The sequence below is a fragment of the Labrus bergylta genome, chromosome 17 (assembly GCF_963930695.1).
Source record: "Labrus bergylta chromosome 17, fLabBer1.1, whole genome shotgun sequence".
Taxonomy (NCBI): Eukaryota; Metazoa; Chordata; class Actinopteri; order Labriformes; family Labridae; genus Labrus; species Labrus bergylta.
The window spans coordinates 23,072,988-23,088,255 of record NC_089211.1 but is presented as its reverse complement, the minus strand read 5'-3'; the positions used below and the strand labels follow the sequence as shown (position 1 = coordinate 23,088,255).

At 37.0% G+C, this 15,268-nt stretch overlaps 2 protein-coding genes across 2 annotated transcripts in view; one reads left to right on the top strand and one right to left on the bottom strand.

Annotated features, from left to right (window-relative positions):
- Nucleotides 1-380: 380 nt before the first annotated feature.
- Nucleotides 381-6,012, bottom strand: ube2l3a (ubiquitin-conjugating enzyme E2L 3a). The gene is made up of 4 exons (XM_020655862.3): nucleotides 5,878-6,012; nucleotides 2,886-2,981; nucleotides 2,589-2,775; nucleotides 381-1,634 (listed from the first exon to the last, which is right to left on the bottom strand). The coding sequence occupies exons 1-4, from the start codon at nucleotides 5,902-5,904 to the stop codon at nucleotides 1,480-1,482; spliced, it is 465 nt and encodes a 154-aa protein (XP_020511518.1). The 5' UTR covers nucleotides 5,905-6,012; the 3' UTR covers nucleotides 381-1,479.
- A 2,040-nt stretch (nucleotides 6,013-8,052) lies between these two features.
- The window catches only part of zfyve16 (zinc finger, FYVE domain containing 16), a 31,021-nt gene continuing 23,805 nt past the window's right edge, over nucleotides 8,053-15,268 (top strand). Inside the window, exons 1-2 of the mRNA XM_020655852.3 lie at nucleotides 8,053-8,277; nucleotides 14,400-14,510. Coding sequence (XP_020511508.2) covers nucleotides 14,441-14,510 — 70 coding nt within the window. The 5' untranslated portion in view covers nucleotides 8,053-8,277; nucleotides 14,400-14,440. The remainder of the gene's footprint in view (nucleotides 8,278-14,399; nucleotides 14,511-15,268) is intronic.

Below are 15,268 nucleotides of genomic sequence, written 5' to 3'. Positions count from 1 at the left end.
CTCTGTTTCAATCTTCAGTTTTTCCCTGAAATTGGGACAAAACAACCTGGTGTCAAAGAAGTAGTTGAAATGATCACTACCTCTCAAAGGTAAAAGAAGTGAAAAAAATATAAACTGTGTCTCGAGATAACACTTATGATTTACCGCTTTACAAATGATTGATTAATAAGAGCTGAGATTTTTCTTACGGTTTTGCAAAGTTATTGTAATAATTTCTGTTATTATTAATTCCTCAAAAAGTATTTATTTACTTCAAATTTGAATGCATAATGGATTCTTTTGATATTTATATATTGATACTTCTGGTAAAGGATCGAATCTCTTGGTAGGAAGTGAAAACAAAGACCCACACAAAAAAAACAAACAGGTTTGATTCAGCATCCATCACAAATCTTTATTCATTTAAGACCATCCGTCCGCTTTATGACATGTATGTCTTGCCTTATCGTACATGTATAACGGCGTACAGTCAGGTGCGCTATGGTTTGGTCAACTACCAGGATATAAGGACTGTTAACTAGAGGAGAAAGGAGCCAATAGGAACTCTGCAAGTTCAAAACGTGTTGAACCAATCAGTGCTTTCTTTATTGAGTTGAGTATAAAAAAATATCAACATAGTGCTGAGTGGACGATCAGTAAAATAAACACAAGAGCAACCACATGTGTGTTTTAATATTAAAGCTGAGGCTGCTGTTTCTTTATAAAGAACAAAACAACGTTGTGTTAGAGGCGTTAGAACCGATTCTTCAACAAAATCTAACTTGAGAAGTGCCTTTAGAACTATGTCTGACATTTAGACGAACAGTACTGCACTCAAAATAAAACAAAAAGATTGATTTCCCGTCTGCATAAAAAAATAAAAAAACTGCTTCCCTACGAGTTTTCACAAATAGAGATTTTCCCTAATATCGCAAAGTACAAAAAAAAAAACATTTTAAAGCACATGACTTCATTTTTTTTCTACATCAGAAACAAATTTGAACTTTCAGGTCCTGTGACGGTGATTATCACGACGTACAGTGCGTCTTTAAAAAGGCAGAGGAAGTAAAAAAAGGGAGGCAACAGACAAACGGCAGCATTAGATGCTAACTGTTCAAAAAGGAATCAAGAAAACAGAAAGTGTAACAGCACTTCACTCTCTCCAGGATGCCAACACCTCTCACAATTTTCTGAAGTTTTTATAAAAAGAAATTAGTAGAAAGAATTTTAAAACAACCCAAAGGTGACTGCTAGAGGCCAGAACCTGCAGATTCACCAAAAAGTCCTGCTTCTCTTTTTTTTTTGGCAAAGTGAAAGAGAAACACAAGCCTCTACTGAGGAGTGGTCGGAGAGTGTTACAACATTGAAGGTACGAGAGAGAAGCGGGGCAACTTTGTGTGAATTTAGGGGAGGGGGGGTGAGAACAAAGTCAAGGTAGGCTATTTAAAGAGAAAACAGAAAGAAGGCAAACAGCTGTGAGGGTCGGTGTGTTGTGTGTGGTCAGTCAGTGGGTCGTTTTTCACTGTGTTTCCTCGTGAACTCCTCGGCATTCTTCATGAATTTGGCGCGGTCTTTAGTGTATTCCTCGGCCAGGTCGGCCCTCAGCGGATGCTCCGGCTCGGGGGTGTTAATGAGACCAACTAGATTCTGAATCACTGTCAGAGGGGGAAAAAAACAAGAACTTAAAACTCAATTTATACATTCATATTACCAGTAGAACTGTAAGATTTGAACTAAGACAGTTCCAGGCGCAAAACAAATCTCATCAACCTTAAAGAGAACATTGTGAAGCGTTTAGCAGCATCTAGTGGTGAGGTTGTAGATTGCAACAAACTGATAACTTCTACTCCAGTCAACGTGTTCACTTTTAAGCCAAACTTGCATTTTTCCTCCAGGGACTTCATAACATAAATAAATATAACAGCAATAGACTGACAACAACACTGACAGACTTTAAACAAGACAACATGGGAACGCTTCTAGTTCATATAAAGTAAATAAATTAAAGAAGTGTTCTTTATGATGACAATCATTCCTGAAGTTGTGTTCATATAAAAAGTGATATTTTCACCTTTTGTCATCTTAGTTTGACGACTGGATCGTTTATGAGTTGTTTTTTTAAACACAAAACTGTGCTTAACATCCTTCCTAATATGTCAGAAAACATATTTGAGTTCATGTTGAGCTGAGTTGATTTAGTCCCCTCCTCCATGAACTGTGTCTCGATGAACTTTTATGCTTTTGGGGTCAAACGTGCTTGTGCACAGTATTGAAATGCAAAGTGTGAGTGCGCCTTAAAGCTCTGTACATGGGGCCAGGACACTAACTGCTAGGCTAGCAGCACCCCAATCTTTTATCATATTTACATTTTTAATTGCAATGTACAATTTGAACATATATTGAAATAACTGAATCATAATATAGATTTACTGTCAGAACGAAATCATCTTTAAAAACGCTTTTTTTTAACAGAGTCTGGATCTTTATTTCTGAAGCACACTTGGGAGAATCTCAGCACTGGTTGGCTTTTGTAAAACAACATCAAGCACAATTCTTGTTTGGATTCTAAAAGTAAAACTACCCCAATTCACAAGTCTCCTCGTCCTCACCTTGGTATGCTCTTGTGGCTGGTTTCCAGTTCTCCACAGTGATCATCGGCAGGCAGACCTGACCCTTCTCGTCGATGTTGGGATGGTAGATTTTCGTCTTGAAATTGACCTTTGGTGGCTTGAAGGGGTACTCTGATGGAAAATTGATGTCGATCCGAAATGCTCCTTTGTCATATGGAGAGCAATCCTTGAGAAATTGTAGAATGACAGAAAAAAAAAAAAGGTGCAGCAGTTGGTCAGTCATTGAATTTTTTAAAGATAAAACAACATTGCTTTAAGCAGAGATTCAACACTTACAGGAAGAAGGAGCCCTTGCCAGTGTAAAATGTTTGTTTCATCCACTTGAATGTTGCGGAAACACTTCAACCCACTTTTGCGGATATCCTCCAGCTCCTAAAGAAGAGAGAATATAAAGAACATGGATTACCTACTTAACAGCGTGTTTCATGATGAAAAACTTTTACCTTTTAGACATTGTTGAAATTTGGTGGTTTAACCGGTATTATAAAAATGACTTTTTTTTTTTATAATGACAAGGAGCAGCACTGTCGGGCATTAAAATACAAGGCAGGGTCAAAACAAACTAAGCATGAAGAAAACCCGACAATAAAAGAAAATGTTTTGTTTGCATCCACCTCGGATGACTGCCATTCATTGACCACAGAGCCCTCTAGCATGGTTCCACTGTGGTTCAAAACCCAGCCTCTTTCCCGTTCCTTCAGCTGGTATCCCTTGATTTTAAGATTTGTTTTTTTGCCTTTATTTGTTAGGATAGTGGAGAAAGCAGAAAACAGGAGAGAGTGGGGACTGACATACAGGATAGGAGCCACAGGCCAGACTTGAACCAGGGCCTTCCCGCTTGGAGCACTATAGCCTCCTACATGGGGCGCGACCTAACCGCCAGGCCATCTGCACCCCTAGTATCCCTTTTTAAAATCAGTTTAGAGCAACACTCCTATATCAGACTAAATGACCTAAATGCATGTTCAGTTATAAAACTCCAGTGCACTGTGGCTGCACTAAACATAAACACAGTTTTAAGTTCTTTTGTCAACATCACCCACAACTATGACGAGAGCAGAGTGTGTCAGAGAAGCAGACAGTTATGTTTGTGTCCATTTGAAGACTATGTTTTTTTGGGTTTAAAGCTGTTTATGCTGCTGCTGCTTGATGATGTGTATCAGTTGGGTTTTGTCTGGTGGTCAAATGTGACTAAGCCTAAACTTTTTATTATATAGAAGGAGCTGTGTCATCTTGTCTTAACGTTGTGATGATGATTTTGGGCACTTGCAGTTCAGTCTGAATGTCTTCAAGTTCAAAGGGACACGGATCGGCACCGTCAGTCCGATATCTGAATTACGTAAATATCGGACCCAAAACCGATATTAGATCAGATCTGTCCCATTTCTAAAAATAAATGGGATAGTCTTGAGCGATAGTTGCAGCCTCAATCATTTTACGATGGTTTTGTATATTAAAGAAGAGCAAGTTAAATAGTTCTTGTTTGAACAACAACTGTAAAACTGGATTTTCAGGGGAATTCAGATATGACATAACCAAGTGCTTCACTGACAAGACTACATAGTACATTCCTGACTCACAGCAGCCTCAAACAAAACTGAAAATAAATGTGTCAAGCACAAAGTATGAGACTGAAGAATTGTTCAGCCGGCCTTTCCAGAAAGTACCAGCAATTCACTGACATAATAAAGTTAAATATGGCAATAAAAACCGGTGAGCAACAGCTGGTGAAAGCAAATACACATAAACAAAGTGTAAAAGCGCAAATGATCAGTAACTAGGAGGGTGTCTTTCACAATATGATGATATTATAATTTGCTTAAATATCACAGGGCCTGCCAGAACAGAGGATTCAGTTAAATTAAATCCCCTGTGACTAATAAAAGATGATGTCATTGGCCTATTCAATACATAAATCAAACCAAGTCTAATAAACAACACAATTATAATTGACAGATTTTATCACTTTATATTGAAGCTCTGATCTTAGAATTCAATATAATCAGTATATATTGAAGATAAAATAATCTTTACTGGATCACCTGAGAGGAAATGTAAGGGTTGCAGGAGTAAAAAGACAAAAAACAAGCGCGCGATTGCATGTAAAAAAAAAAGGCAAATAATATAGCAAAGAGTGAGGTATTTTACCTGCTCTTTTTAAACATAACAAAACAGTGAGTAAGGTATTTTACATTATCTTATGTAAGGCGTCTTTTGTTAGCATTTGTTATGATTTGGCACTATACAAATAGAAGTTGTTTGAGTAATTACGTCCTATTATATTTCAAGTAATGTCCCTTTAAAACACATTACACCACACCTGTCAGTCACACAGGTGTGGTGTTATGATTACAAGCAGCAGCAGCAGGAAAAAGAGGACGATTTAAATGTAAAGACTAGAGCCAAAATGACCTTTACACCTGTGGTTACCTGTCAGTCACACAGGTGTAGAGTAATGATTACAAGCAGAAGCAGAGAGAAAAAAGAGGAAGATTTAAATGTGAAGAGCCAAAAAGGTAACTGGAGCCATTTAAACAACACCTAAGATAAGATAAGATAATCCTTTATTTATCTTACAACGGGGAAATGTACAGTGTTACAGCAGGAAAAAAAAAAAAAGTGAACACAGTACAATTTAAATAAAAAAAATAAAAATTAAGAATGTACAAAAAAAAAATAAAAAAAAATAAAAAAAATAATAATATAAAATAAATAATAATAATAACCTGCTGTCATTTCCTCTTCCTGGCTCAAATAATTTTTAAAACCATTTAAAATTATTTCAATTATAACATTTGTTTACCTGTCATTGAGTTTATTTATATATAAAAAAAAAACAATTATAACATTTAACTGAAGGATTTATATCTCCTGGCTGAGGTCTGACGTCACGCCGGTCCCAGCCCCAGAATCTAAACGTTTTCGCTTTCACACGGTGACAGCACGAAAAGGTAAGAAAACACACCGGCGATGCTCTTAATGAGAGTCTTTAATAAGTCTCTGCATTCATACTAAAATATATATATGATAAACGATTGAATGTCCTACTTTCCAGTTGAATAAAAGTGCTGAATCACTCGCTGCTGACGGCTCAAACTCAATAACTAGTTACCGTCGCTGGGACGTCATTCTGCTTTCATTTCGTCGAACAAAAGAATTCGACATTTCTCTGACTCCACGGCTCTTAAACTGCTCACGAGTGTCCGAAACAAGTTGTTCATACACTCCCCGAAGTGGGATAAAACGCATAAAATAGGAAAATTCTTACCTTTCCCAGTCTCTTGCTTGAATTCATTGTGGTGGTGCCGATGTGTTCTTCTTCTTCTTCCTGCTTCTTCTTCCCGTTCTTCGTCAACTTCTTTGATTTCTGTTTTAAGTGGCTGGTAGCCGGCGTTCGCTCGTGTTACCGCCACCTACCGGTTTGGCGGGTAACTGCAACACTCAAGTTAATTTATAACACACATTTTAAGTGCAACAAAAAGCATTATTTACGTCCCTAAACATGGAAAAGATTGTTATATAGCGTGCTACATTCACTTGGGAAATAGTCTTTCTTAAGGTTCTCAACAGGTGCTTGAGACTGTTCTTCTTGAAAAAGCTGAGGAGTTAAAATGTCAGAAGACTTCTTTATTTTTATTTTTTATATTCAGGTCTAATTACAGATTTTTTTCCTCAACTGTTTATAGGTTCTTGTTTAAATGTCACATATAGTTTTATCCCTGCACGGGTTATGTACATTTCTTGTATAAGTCTATTTTTAATTGCACAGTTTAAGTTTGATTCATCTAGAGGTATTTTCAGGTTAATATATATGTATGGGAGGGGGGGGCGTCGGATTTGTGGTTTAATTTGTAACAAATGTTACATACTCAATGTCATGTACGTCTTTGTAACCTGCTACTGGATGCTTTGAATTTCCCTCTGCATCAATAAAGTATCTATCTATCTATCTATCTATCTATCTATCTATCTATGTTGACAAATCTCTTCTAAAAATGTTTTATTAATCTTTTATTGAGTCCATTTTGACTTTTGTGATGATTTGCTGGTTTGGTAGTCTCAGCATCACTTAGAAAAACAGGCAGGGAAATATTATTAAACTTTGCTGAAAGATTGTCAGCGTTGACTTGAATGATCTTTGTCCCTTCAGCATACGGGTTTTTAAATAAGCTGTAGGCATTGTTGCCTGTACACTTTTACTATTCTCCCTCATCATTTTCCAATAGAGTTATGTTTAATATGTATTTATTAATGTCATTGTGCTGTCTTTTTTATGGATTTATTGACTGTATGTACTTCTGTTGCAAACCAATTTGCCCCTCAGGGACAATAAATATTTTCCAAATCCAAATGTGAGTTAAGATATGAGCATAAATACGAGATAAGAGCATAAATAAAAGAACAGTAAGAAGTAAAACCAGTAAGAAAAGACAATAAGAACTGTTAAGTTTCATCCAGTTTTATTTTTGTTTGTGGCTGAGACATTTAGAGATAGCCTCCATATATATTATTATATGATAACATATTATTGTTATCAGTTTTGTAGACTTTGCGGAGGAACTATCAGCATTTATCTAAACTATAATCTGCTATAATTACAGTTTTCTAGAGAGAGAAATGACTGAGCAGTCTGAGCAGACTGAGCAGGCCGAGCAGACCGAGCAGACAGAGCAGACAGAGCAGACTGAGCAGACCGAGCAGACCGAGCAGGTAGAGCAGCCGAGCAGACTGAGCAGACCGAGCAGACTGAGCAGTCTGAGCAGACCGAGCAGTCCGAGCAGACAGAGCAGACTGAGCAGACCGAGCAGACCGAGCAGACCGAGCAGACCGAGCAGTCTGAGCAGACCGAGCAGACCGAGCAGACAGAGCAGACTGAGCAGACAGAGCAGACTGAGCAGACCGAGCAGGCCGAGCAGACTGAGCAGACTGAGCAGACCGAGCAGTCTGAGCAGACTGAGCAGACCGAGCAGACTGAGCAGACAGAGCAGACTGAGCAGTCAGGCTGAGGCTGGCTTCTCCTCTGAAGTCAAAGTCAAAGTAAACTTTATTGTCAATTTCAAAATATGCCAGACATACAGTGGTAATAAATTCTGAATTGTGCAAAAGGTACAAAATGGTAAATAAAATAAAATAAAATTTGAAGAAAAAGTGAACTTGTGCAATATGTGCAGTAAACTGAGTGTACTTTTGAATAGTTAGCTTCAGAGTTATAAGTCCAGAGTTCTTGGTGGCAAACGGGAGGGGGTTTCAACGTCCAGTGTTCGTGGGGGCAGAGGGGAGGGAAGGAAGAGAGGGGAGGGAAGGAAGAGAGGGGAGGGAAGGAAGGAAGAGAGGGGAGAGAGAGTGAAGCTTCCTGACAGCTTGGTGGAAGAAGCTGTTTCTCAGTCTGCTGGAGCCGGCCCGCAGATCCTGTGACGTCACGACAGTCGGTCTTATTCAAGATGGCCGCCTGAGTGGAGAATTCTTTTTTTTTTTTTTTTTTTTTTGGTACACATCTTCAATAAAACTAATCCAACAGCTAGCTGCTTCCTTCACAACTTTGCCTGCTGGTGTCAGCGACCTAGCAGGGCGCAAGCGGGGGATGTTTTTCTCATTTTGAGTGAAACGGGAGGTGAGACAACTGTTCAGGACGACGTTGGAGTTATGGAATAAAAAACAAATAGCGCCGGTAAGACAGAAACTCACCAGCTTCACACACAGTTAGCTAGCTTCATTAGCCGGATAATGTTTACCTCAGCTTAATATCCCGGTGACGAGCAACAGGCTTTTTTATTTAAGAGTCGGAAACAGTTCGCTTGTTATCTCCTAAGCTAACTGTTCAGTGTGTTTCTTCTGCTCTAATATTAACACGCTAACGCCAGTGGTGTTATAATGCATCGTTAGCTAACCGCTATGCTACTCAGGTTAATTAGCCTGTTTTCTTTTTTTAAAATATGTGTAAAAGGGGCTTAAAGTGAGATAACGTTTATATTTTGTGGTGTGTGAATGCTAGAGGCACAACAGTGTTGATATACAACAGGAAGCATCGAGACAGTGGTTGAATTATATTCGTAATCCAGTGTAATTAAGTTGATATGGGTGTTACGTCGGTAATTGTGACCTGTCAGATTCGGTGACCTAATTTCGGCCCTGTTGCTATAGTAACTAACTAACTAGATGCTGGAAGCTGCTAGTTACCATAGTTTACATCACAGTCACACTTGTTTTTACAAACTTGCACTGCTACTCATGTCTACTTATTATATAATGACGATTTAATTAAATACATTGACTAATGTGCAACAGTTTAACACAGTATTGTAATGTTTACATTTAATTTATTTATAGAATAAAATAGAATAGAATAGAATTACTTTATTGATCCCAAACTGGGAAATTGTGGCGTTACAGCAGCAGGTTGTCCAAACACACAATATGAGCAAAAAACACAATGTTAGCAAATTTAAACATAATATAATATTAAATACAAAGTAAATAAGCACAAAAAATATCAAAACTAAGAATGGGAATATATACAACCAGGATTTAACTAAACATTACTCGTCTTAAATAGGAGGATTAAATATGGAAGATTAAATGTAAATGTGCAAAAACAGAGTTGTAAATGGACAGTATTGACATAAGTTAAAGTGCATGAGTGTAGACATATTATAAGCAGAAACTATACAATATAACGGCGCACAAAAAAAAAAAAAAAAACTTAAACATAATAGATCAATGGAAAAACAGACAGTACATAATGATTAGTTAATTAACAAACTATACATTTTGAAAGAAATGTGCTGGAGGAGCCAAATAAACCCAGAGGGGCTCGTCGAGTGGCCCTCCTAAAGAGAAACATGTAACACAGAGACATATTATTAATGTAGTCCAAGCAAAAACAATAACGCTAACAAGAACACATACTCAATAAGGTGTAAAAGAAAGCAAAACAAGAAAGAGACAAATTAAAGAAGAAGGGGGAAAAGGAAAATAAGCTTTTACGGCAGAGAAAGATTATGATGGCGCATTGGTTAATTGGGCAAGCAGGAAATAAATGGTTTGTTTTTTAAAACACGTTGAGGCTGGTGCTGTTTCTAATATGATTGGGTAAATTGTTCCAACAATGAGGTCCTCTGAATCTGATAGAGAATTGAGAAAACGATGTCCTGAAAAATGCAGAATGAAGTAAGCTGGCTGATCTTGTGTTGTAATGATGGATTTGAGAATTGAATTGAAATATAATACTACTCTGAACATTGCAGTGGGAAATATATTGTCTCTCTCCCTCTCTTCATTCAGCTGAAAACAGTAGTTACTTGTTGTTTTAAATATGATCAACATATGATGAATCTAAAGATGTTAAGCAAACTGAACGCATATTAGGTTTGTGTCAAATTTATACTAGAATTTAAAACGTTGATAGGATACTAGTAAAACTCTAAGATATCGATACTTGTTTCAATCCCACAATTTATATACATGTGTCAGAGACCCAATATTGGGTAATTTCTTATTTTTGATTACTAATAAATGCAGGCAAAGTCCTGCCAACTTTCCGAATTTCACAAATACAGTAGCAAGCTTTCAACATTGCCAAAGTATTTTTGCAGTTAAGATATTGCCCAATCTCTTTCATTGGTGGTAGGATTAAGCTAGAAATATAATTTGGATTCTTTTGGTTTAAGGCTGTAGTACTTTTGACACCGTCGATTACATAAGAAATTGTATTATTTTAAAAGCTTTGTCAACATCGGAAGCGTATCATTTATTTCCTAAAATCACATTATTTCAATTTCGATTTTAAGCTCACAATTGGATTAAAATAACATATTATTTTCAGTAATAGTGTTTCATTTCCCTGTTATTAGGAATATGAAATTATTACAAAATGGGTATTCCTGAAGTATTTTCCTGGGTTTATTCTTCTCGGCATGTTAATTTAGTAAATGTTACAGTGATTGTACCACATGTCAACAAGAGGCGTGATCTTAAGCATGTCAATTAGAGTAACCCGCCATAAACGTCCTTAAAGCAGATCATGGTAACAGCATATGGATAGACTTATGTCATTTATTTTCTTGTGAAAACGTGCAGGAAATTGCAATATTAGTCAAGTGTTTGGATCATTCTTTCCACCTTATTTACAGTGCTGCTTTTGAAACATGAGTTTGAGTATTTTGCGACACCGCCTGTTGTCTGTAAACTTTCAGCTCTGTGTTTTGTAAACAAACACGCCAACAGTTTGTAAAGCTGGGGTTGAAAAAAGTATACGTGTGGCTTCATATAAACAAGATTTTTTTGTTTTCACTAGCCATTTAAACAACTACAAATATTGTCTTTGTTTTGCAACAAGGGTCCAAACCTGAATATTTTGTGCAAGTAACCCTAGTCTTCATAACATTAGAAATAGAGGACAAGGTCTGAAGAGGAAGGCGAAAGCTTTGACTTCGGGAAGGTGGGAGGATTTTCCTGTTTTGTTGAGCTTGTTTCTGTTGTTTCTTTGTCATCTGTAACTTCACTATAATGTCTCCTAAAGTGGAGCAGCAGGCTACTGGTAAGCTACGCTGGGTTGTCTTTGATGACTTTGTATCTGTCTTTGGGCTTGGTGAGATATGTGGGTAATGGTATGGAGAGGAACAATATTGAGGGATTATTTTGAGCCAGATTTTATTTTAATGGTCGTAGTGGAAAGCTTGTTTCAACCTTTTTCCCGTGTAGAATCAAAATCTGTACTTTTCATGGAGGCATCAGTTATAATATTGCAAAAATATGACTTATTACTCCTAAAAGACGTAATTCTCTCTTTTGAAACTTGTATTTACATTTTATTGACAATTAATTGGTTATTTGTCTTAAATGAAAATTTGAGTGTGGGTCTTTTTCAGAGTAGTGTCGCTGCTTCTGCTAGAGTTCTTCTTCCACTCATGGATATAACACATGTGATTGTTAGTAAGATCTGTTTTCCATCCATGCTCAGGTGAAATTCATAAGGGTTTCACATTCTTATGAAAGTCGAATAAATACTTTTTGAATATTTAGAGCTGTTAGAGATTTAACAGAGAATCAGATTTAGCAGCGTGCTGATTGAACACATGATGTGTCTTTAATAAAAAAAAGGACTTCCTCATTCCCGGCTATATTCAGCTTTCATAGTTTAAGGCTGACACATCAGGACAAAGAGAGTCACCTGACTATGAGAAGGCAAAAAAAAAACTGCAAAGGCTTAACTTAATAAATGACCACACTGACTTTATAATCCACAGTTCTAGCTGCAAAGGGAATCAAAAAAGTAGGACGGTACAGATCTGTTGGACCATTCTCTACTTTTAACAATGGAAACGCCAAAGAATGTGCGCCGTATTGTACCAAACTGACCTGAACCGCTTGGTGGAAACGGGGCTTTAGTGTGATGGGTGTTGTCGAGGTCACCACACTGGGCTGTGTAGTTGTTGCATCTGATTTTGAGTAAACATCTTTTAGGTTCTGTGCCAAAGTCTCCTGAGCTTTTGTACAAACGAATACAAAACTGTCCGGAGAAAAGCAGCTGTTTTTATTAAATAACAATAAGACAAACAGTCAAATCTGCCATCTAATAAAAACAGAAGAAACCTCTAAAGTGACCCTAAGTTGCACGTTTTCTCCCCTTATTTCTAGTGACAGAATCATTGAGAACTTCTGTTTTTTTTTTTTACTAGATATTGTCTTTGACTACAACACTTATAAGTCTGAATTCAAAATCTTTTTACGGCAACTTCCTGTTTTATTTTAGGAGAAGTAGGTGTTAGGTAATAGGCCTTCACACTCCTTTTAACAAGCAGCCCATTTGTAGAAAATGTTTGATGTTTTCTCCTCAGTTATTTTTAACCATGCTACACATTTCTTTTTTCATAAATCTGACCCATTTTTTGTTCTCGGTAGTTCAAACCCATTTCCTTTTATTTCCTTTGAAGGAATTCAGCTTAAAATAAGGATTTTATCAGATCAGATTAAAGTCAATTAAAGGTCCCATATTATGCAAAATACACTTTATCTTGTTTTTAGACCACTTATATGTGTCCCTAGTTTGTCTACAAACCCCCCAATCATGAGAAAAGTCTGTCCTCTCCGTCTTCTGCCTGCTCCACTTTTCACATTGTTTTGTTTTCACACTTGTAATTCACATTGCGTTGCTGAAACACGGTCAGTAGAAATGTCAGAGGGCCGTAATCATCGTGGCTTGAAACGGCAGTCTGACTAGAGCTACTGTTAGTCACTTAATATCCCTCATCTTATTCTGCAGACGGTGAGTGTTGACATGTAAGAAACTGTTTTCCTTTCAACAGGTGACAAAAACACACATTTGAATGTTTTCCTCCAGCGAAAGTTTGAAAGTTTGTCTCTTGCTGCACTTTCTCAAGTTTGCTCAGCTGAAGAGCTGCAGGCTTCTGAAAAGAAGTGGATCGCTGCATCTCTAGTTGAAACCAGTTTTTTTTTCCCCCCCAGAAGAAGCTTCTTCATTAGATAGTGATGGCAGTAAAATCACGACGGTAACCAGTTTACTTATCATGTGAAAGGAGAACTCACATGATGTTTACAGTGAAACAGGTTTGTGTGTGTAGATCAATTCCTGTTCACTGCAGGTTGTGTACTTTAAAACACACGTTGTTTTTCTATCCTTTACTTCGTTTGCTTATGCATGTAGGAAAACACAACTTTTAATAAACATTTGATATTTCTTACGCAGCTTGCTTTCAAAAACATAGACTTTATTTGGCAATTCTTGAATTGCCAAATAAAGTCTATGTTTTGAAACTTTATATATTTACATGAGATCATTCTAGACCAGAATGATTGTCCTAAGGCAGTGGTTCTCAACTGGTGGGTCTGGACCCAAAAGTGGGTTGCTGAGCAGTTTTAAGTGTGTTGAGAATGTGTGCTTAGAAAAAAAATGGTGTCAAAAAGTCTATGAATTGCTTAAATTATTATTTTTTTTTTTGGTTCTGTCCATTGTTGTTTTTTTGTCATTACATTTAAATATTTTTCCATTTATTGAATTTTAATTTGCATTTGATTGTTTTCTTGAATTTGTTCTTCCTTGTTTGTAATGCATTTTGACGGAAGTTTTGAAGGTTATTTAAAAGTTATTTTTTGTGAGCCGTTTGATCCAGTATTTTGATTAAACTGCTTTCCACATGTTCCTTTACTTATTAATGGAACTTTTGGTATGCTTATGTGAGTATAATGGGTGTGAATAATTGTTATGTTGTTTGAGCCTCTAACCAAAGGTCATTTTCTGTCACTTTGTGATAGATAACCTTTTTTGATTCTTAAATCTTGAATCTTTAGAAACTATTTTATGAACATAGTTGCCATGATCTACTCCTTGTAAATGTGTATTTATTTGAACCACACCTTAAAAGTTTGAAGGTGTGGTTATGACATCGTAGTTTTGTGATTTAAAAGCCTGATTATGTCGACGTCCTGGAAAAGCTGCGGTCATGAACCACTTCTCAGACCTGATCAAACTCTTTCACTTCAACAGATTTTAAATGCACGTATCAGCTATTTTGATGGAGCTGTTTTTTTTTTTTTTTGGGTGTGTGTATTTCTAAGTTATTCATGTGTGATTTTGTGTTATTGTTTGCTCTGCTGCGTGCAGAATGAGGAAACGATGACGTCACAGTGGGTTAATGTGTCAAGAAGTGACCTAGATTCTTTCTCTTAAGGAGACTTTTATGGCAACACCAAAACAGCCGAGGAGATATTGGCTGAAAAATGATGTTTATTTTTCCTGTATTTTAACAAGATCTTTTTTTCTTTCTTTTTCAGGAAGTGTAGGAGGGGTTGAAGGACCTTCGATTCAACCCAGCATGGACAGCTTCTTCAAGGCAGCTGTGTGTGATCTGGACAAACTGCTCGATGACTTTGAGCTCAATACAGGTAAGATAGGAAGCAGCTAATTTTTTTAATTATTGACGATTCTGCATTTTGTTTTGTTGATTTAAGGATCAGTTATGGGATACTAATCAAAAACACTACTTGTCAAATTCAGAGAATATGTCTTTCAGTTTGTTGTCTGAGCTTTCAGTGTGTGCTAAAAACAAAAAACATTGTTTATATGCAGCCCTCTCTGACAAGGAGCCAGCAGCACTATAGTTTTCCACAGATTCAGCTTACTTTCTTGTTGACCAGAACATGCTGCTTTTGTGATTTTAGCAGCTGTTGCAGGAAAGTTGTGAGTAGCTCTGGAGCTGGTGTGCTTCTCTTGAAAGCCGTCTCTTCTAGGGATGTGCTCGTTTACTTGACTATATGATTTAAAGTCGTCACCATCGCCAGTCTGCACCTGAATTACTAGTGAGTTAAAGAAATCCTTTGTTTTTAAATATATTTTGGCCCTCGATTTCGGTCAAGTGTTATGCTCAAACTGCAGAGCAAGGCAAGTTTATTTATATAGCACATTTCAACAACAAGGAAATTCAAAGTGCTTCACACAACATCAAAAGCATCATGACAGAGGGGGAAAATTTAAAAATCCCTAAAACAAACAATTCAAAGCAGCCACCCACCACTAGTTTGTTCTGTTGTGATCGACTGGCTGCAGCTCTCAAGACCTCAAGGGGGAAAAAATGACAAATTTCACAGTAAAACAGAGTAAGATAAAATAAATAGATGCAGCTCCTCTTATGGCTTCCTTTCCT

What these genes read in the sequence shown, in the direction of transcription:
- ube2l3a (XM_020655862.3), bottom strand. Translation starts at nt 5,904, where the DNA reads ATGAATTCAAGCAAGAGACTGGGAAAG. An exon ending in CAAGCAAGAGACTGGGAAAG is followed by an intron (nt 2,982 to 5,877) that starts GTAAGAATTTTC and finishes TCTCTTCTTTAG; the next exon opens with GAGCTGGAGGATATCCGCAA. An exon ending in AGCCACAAGAGCATACCAAG is followed by an intron (nt 1,635 to 2,588) that starts GTGAGGACGAGG and finishes CCCCTCTGACAG; the next exon opens with TGATTCAGAATCTAGTTGGT.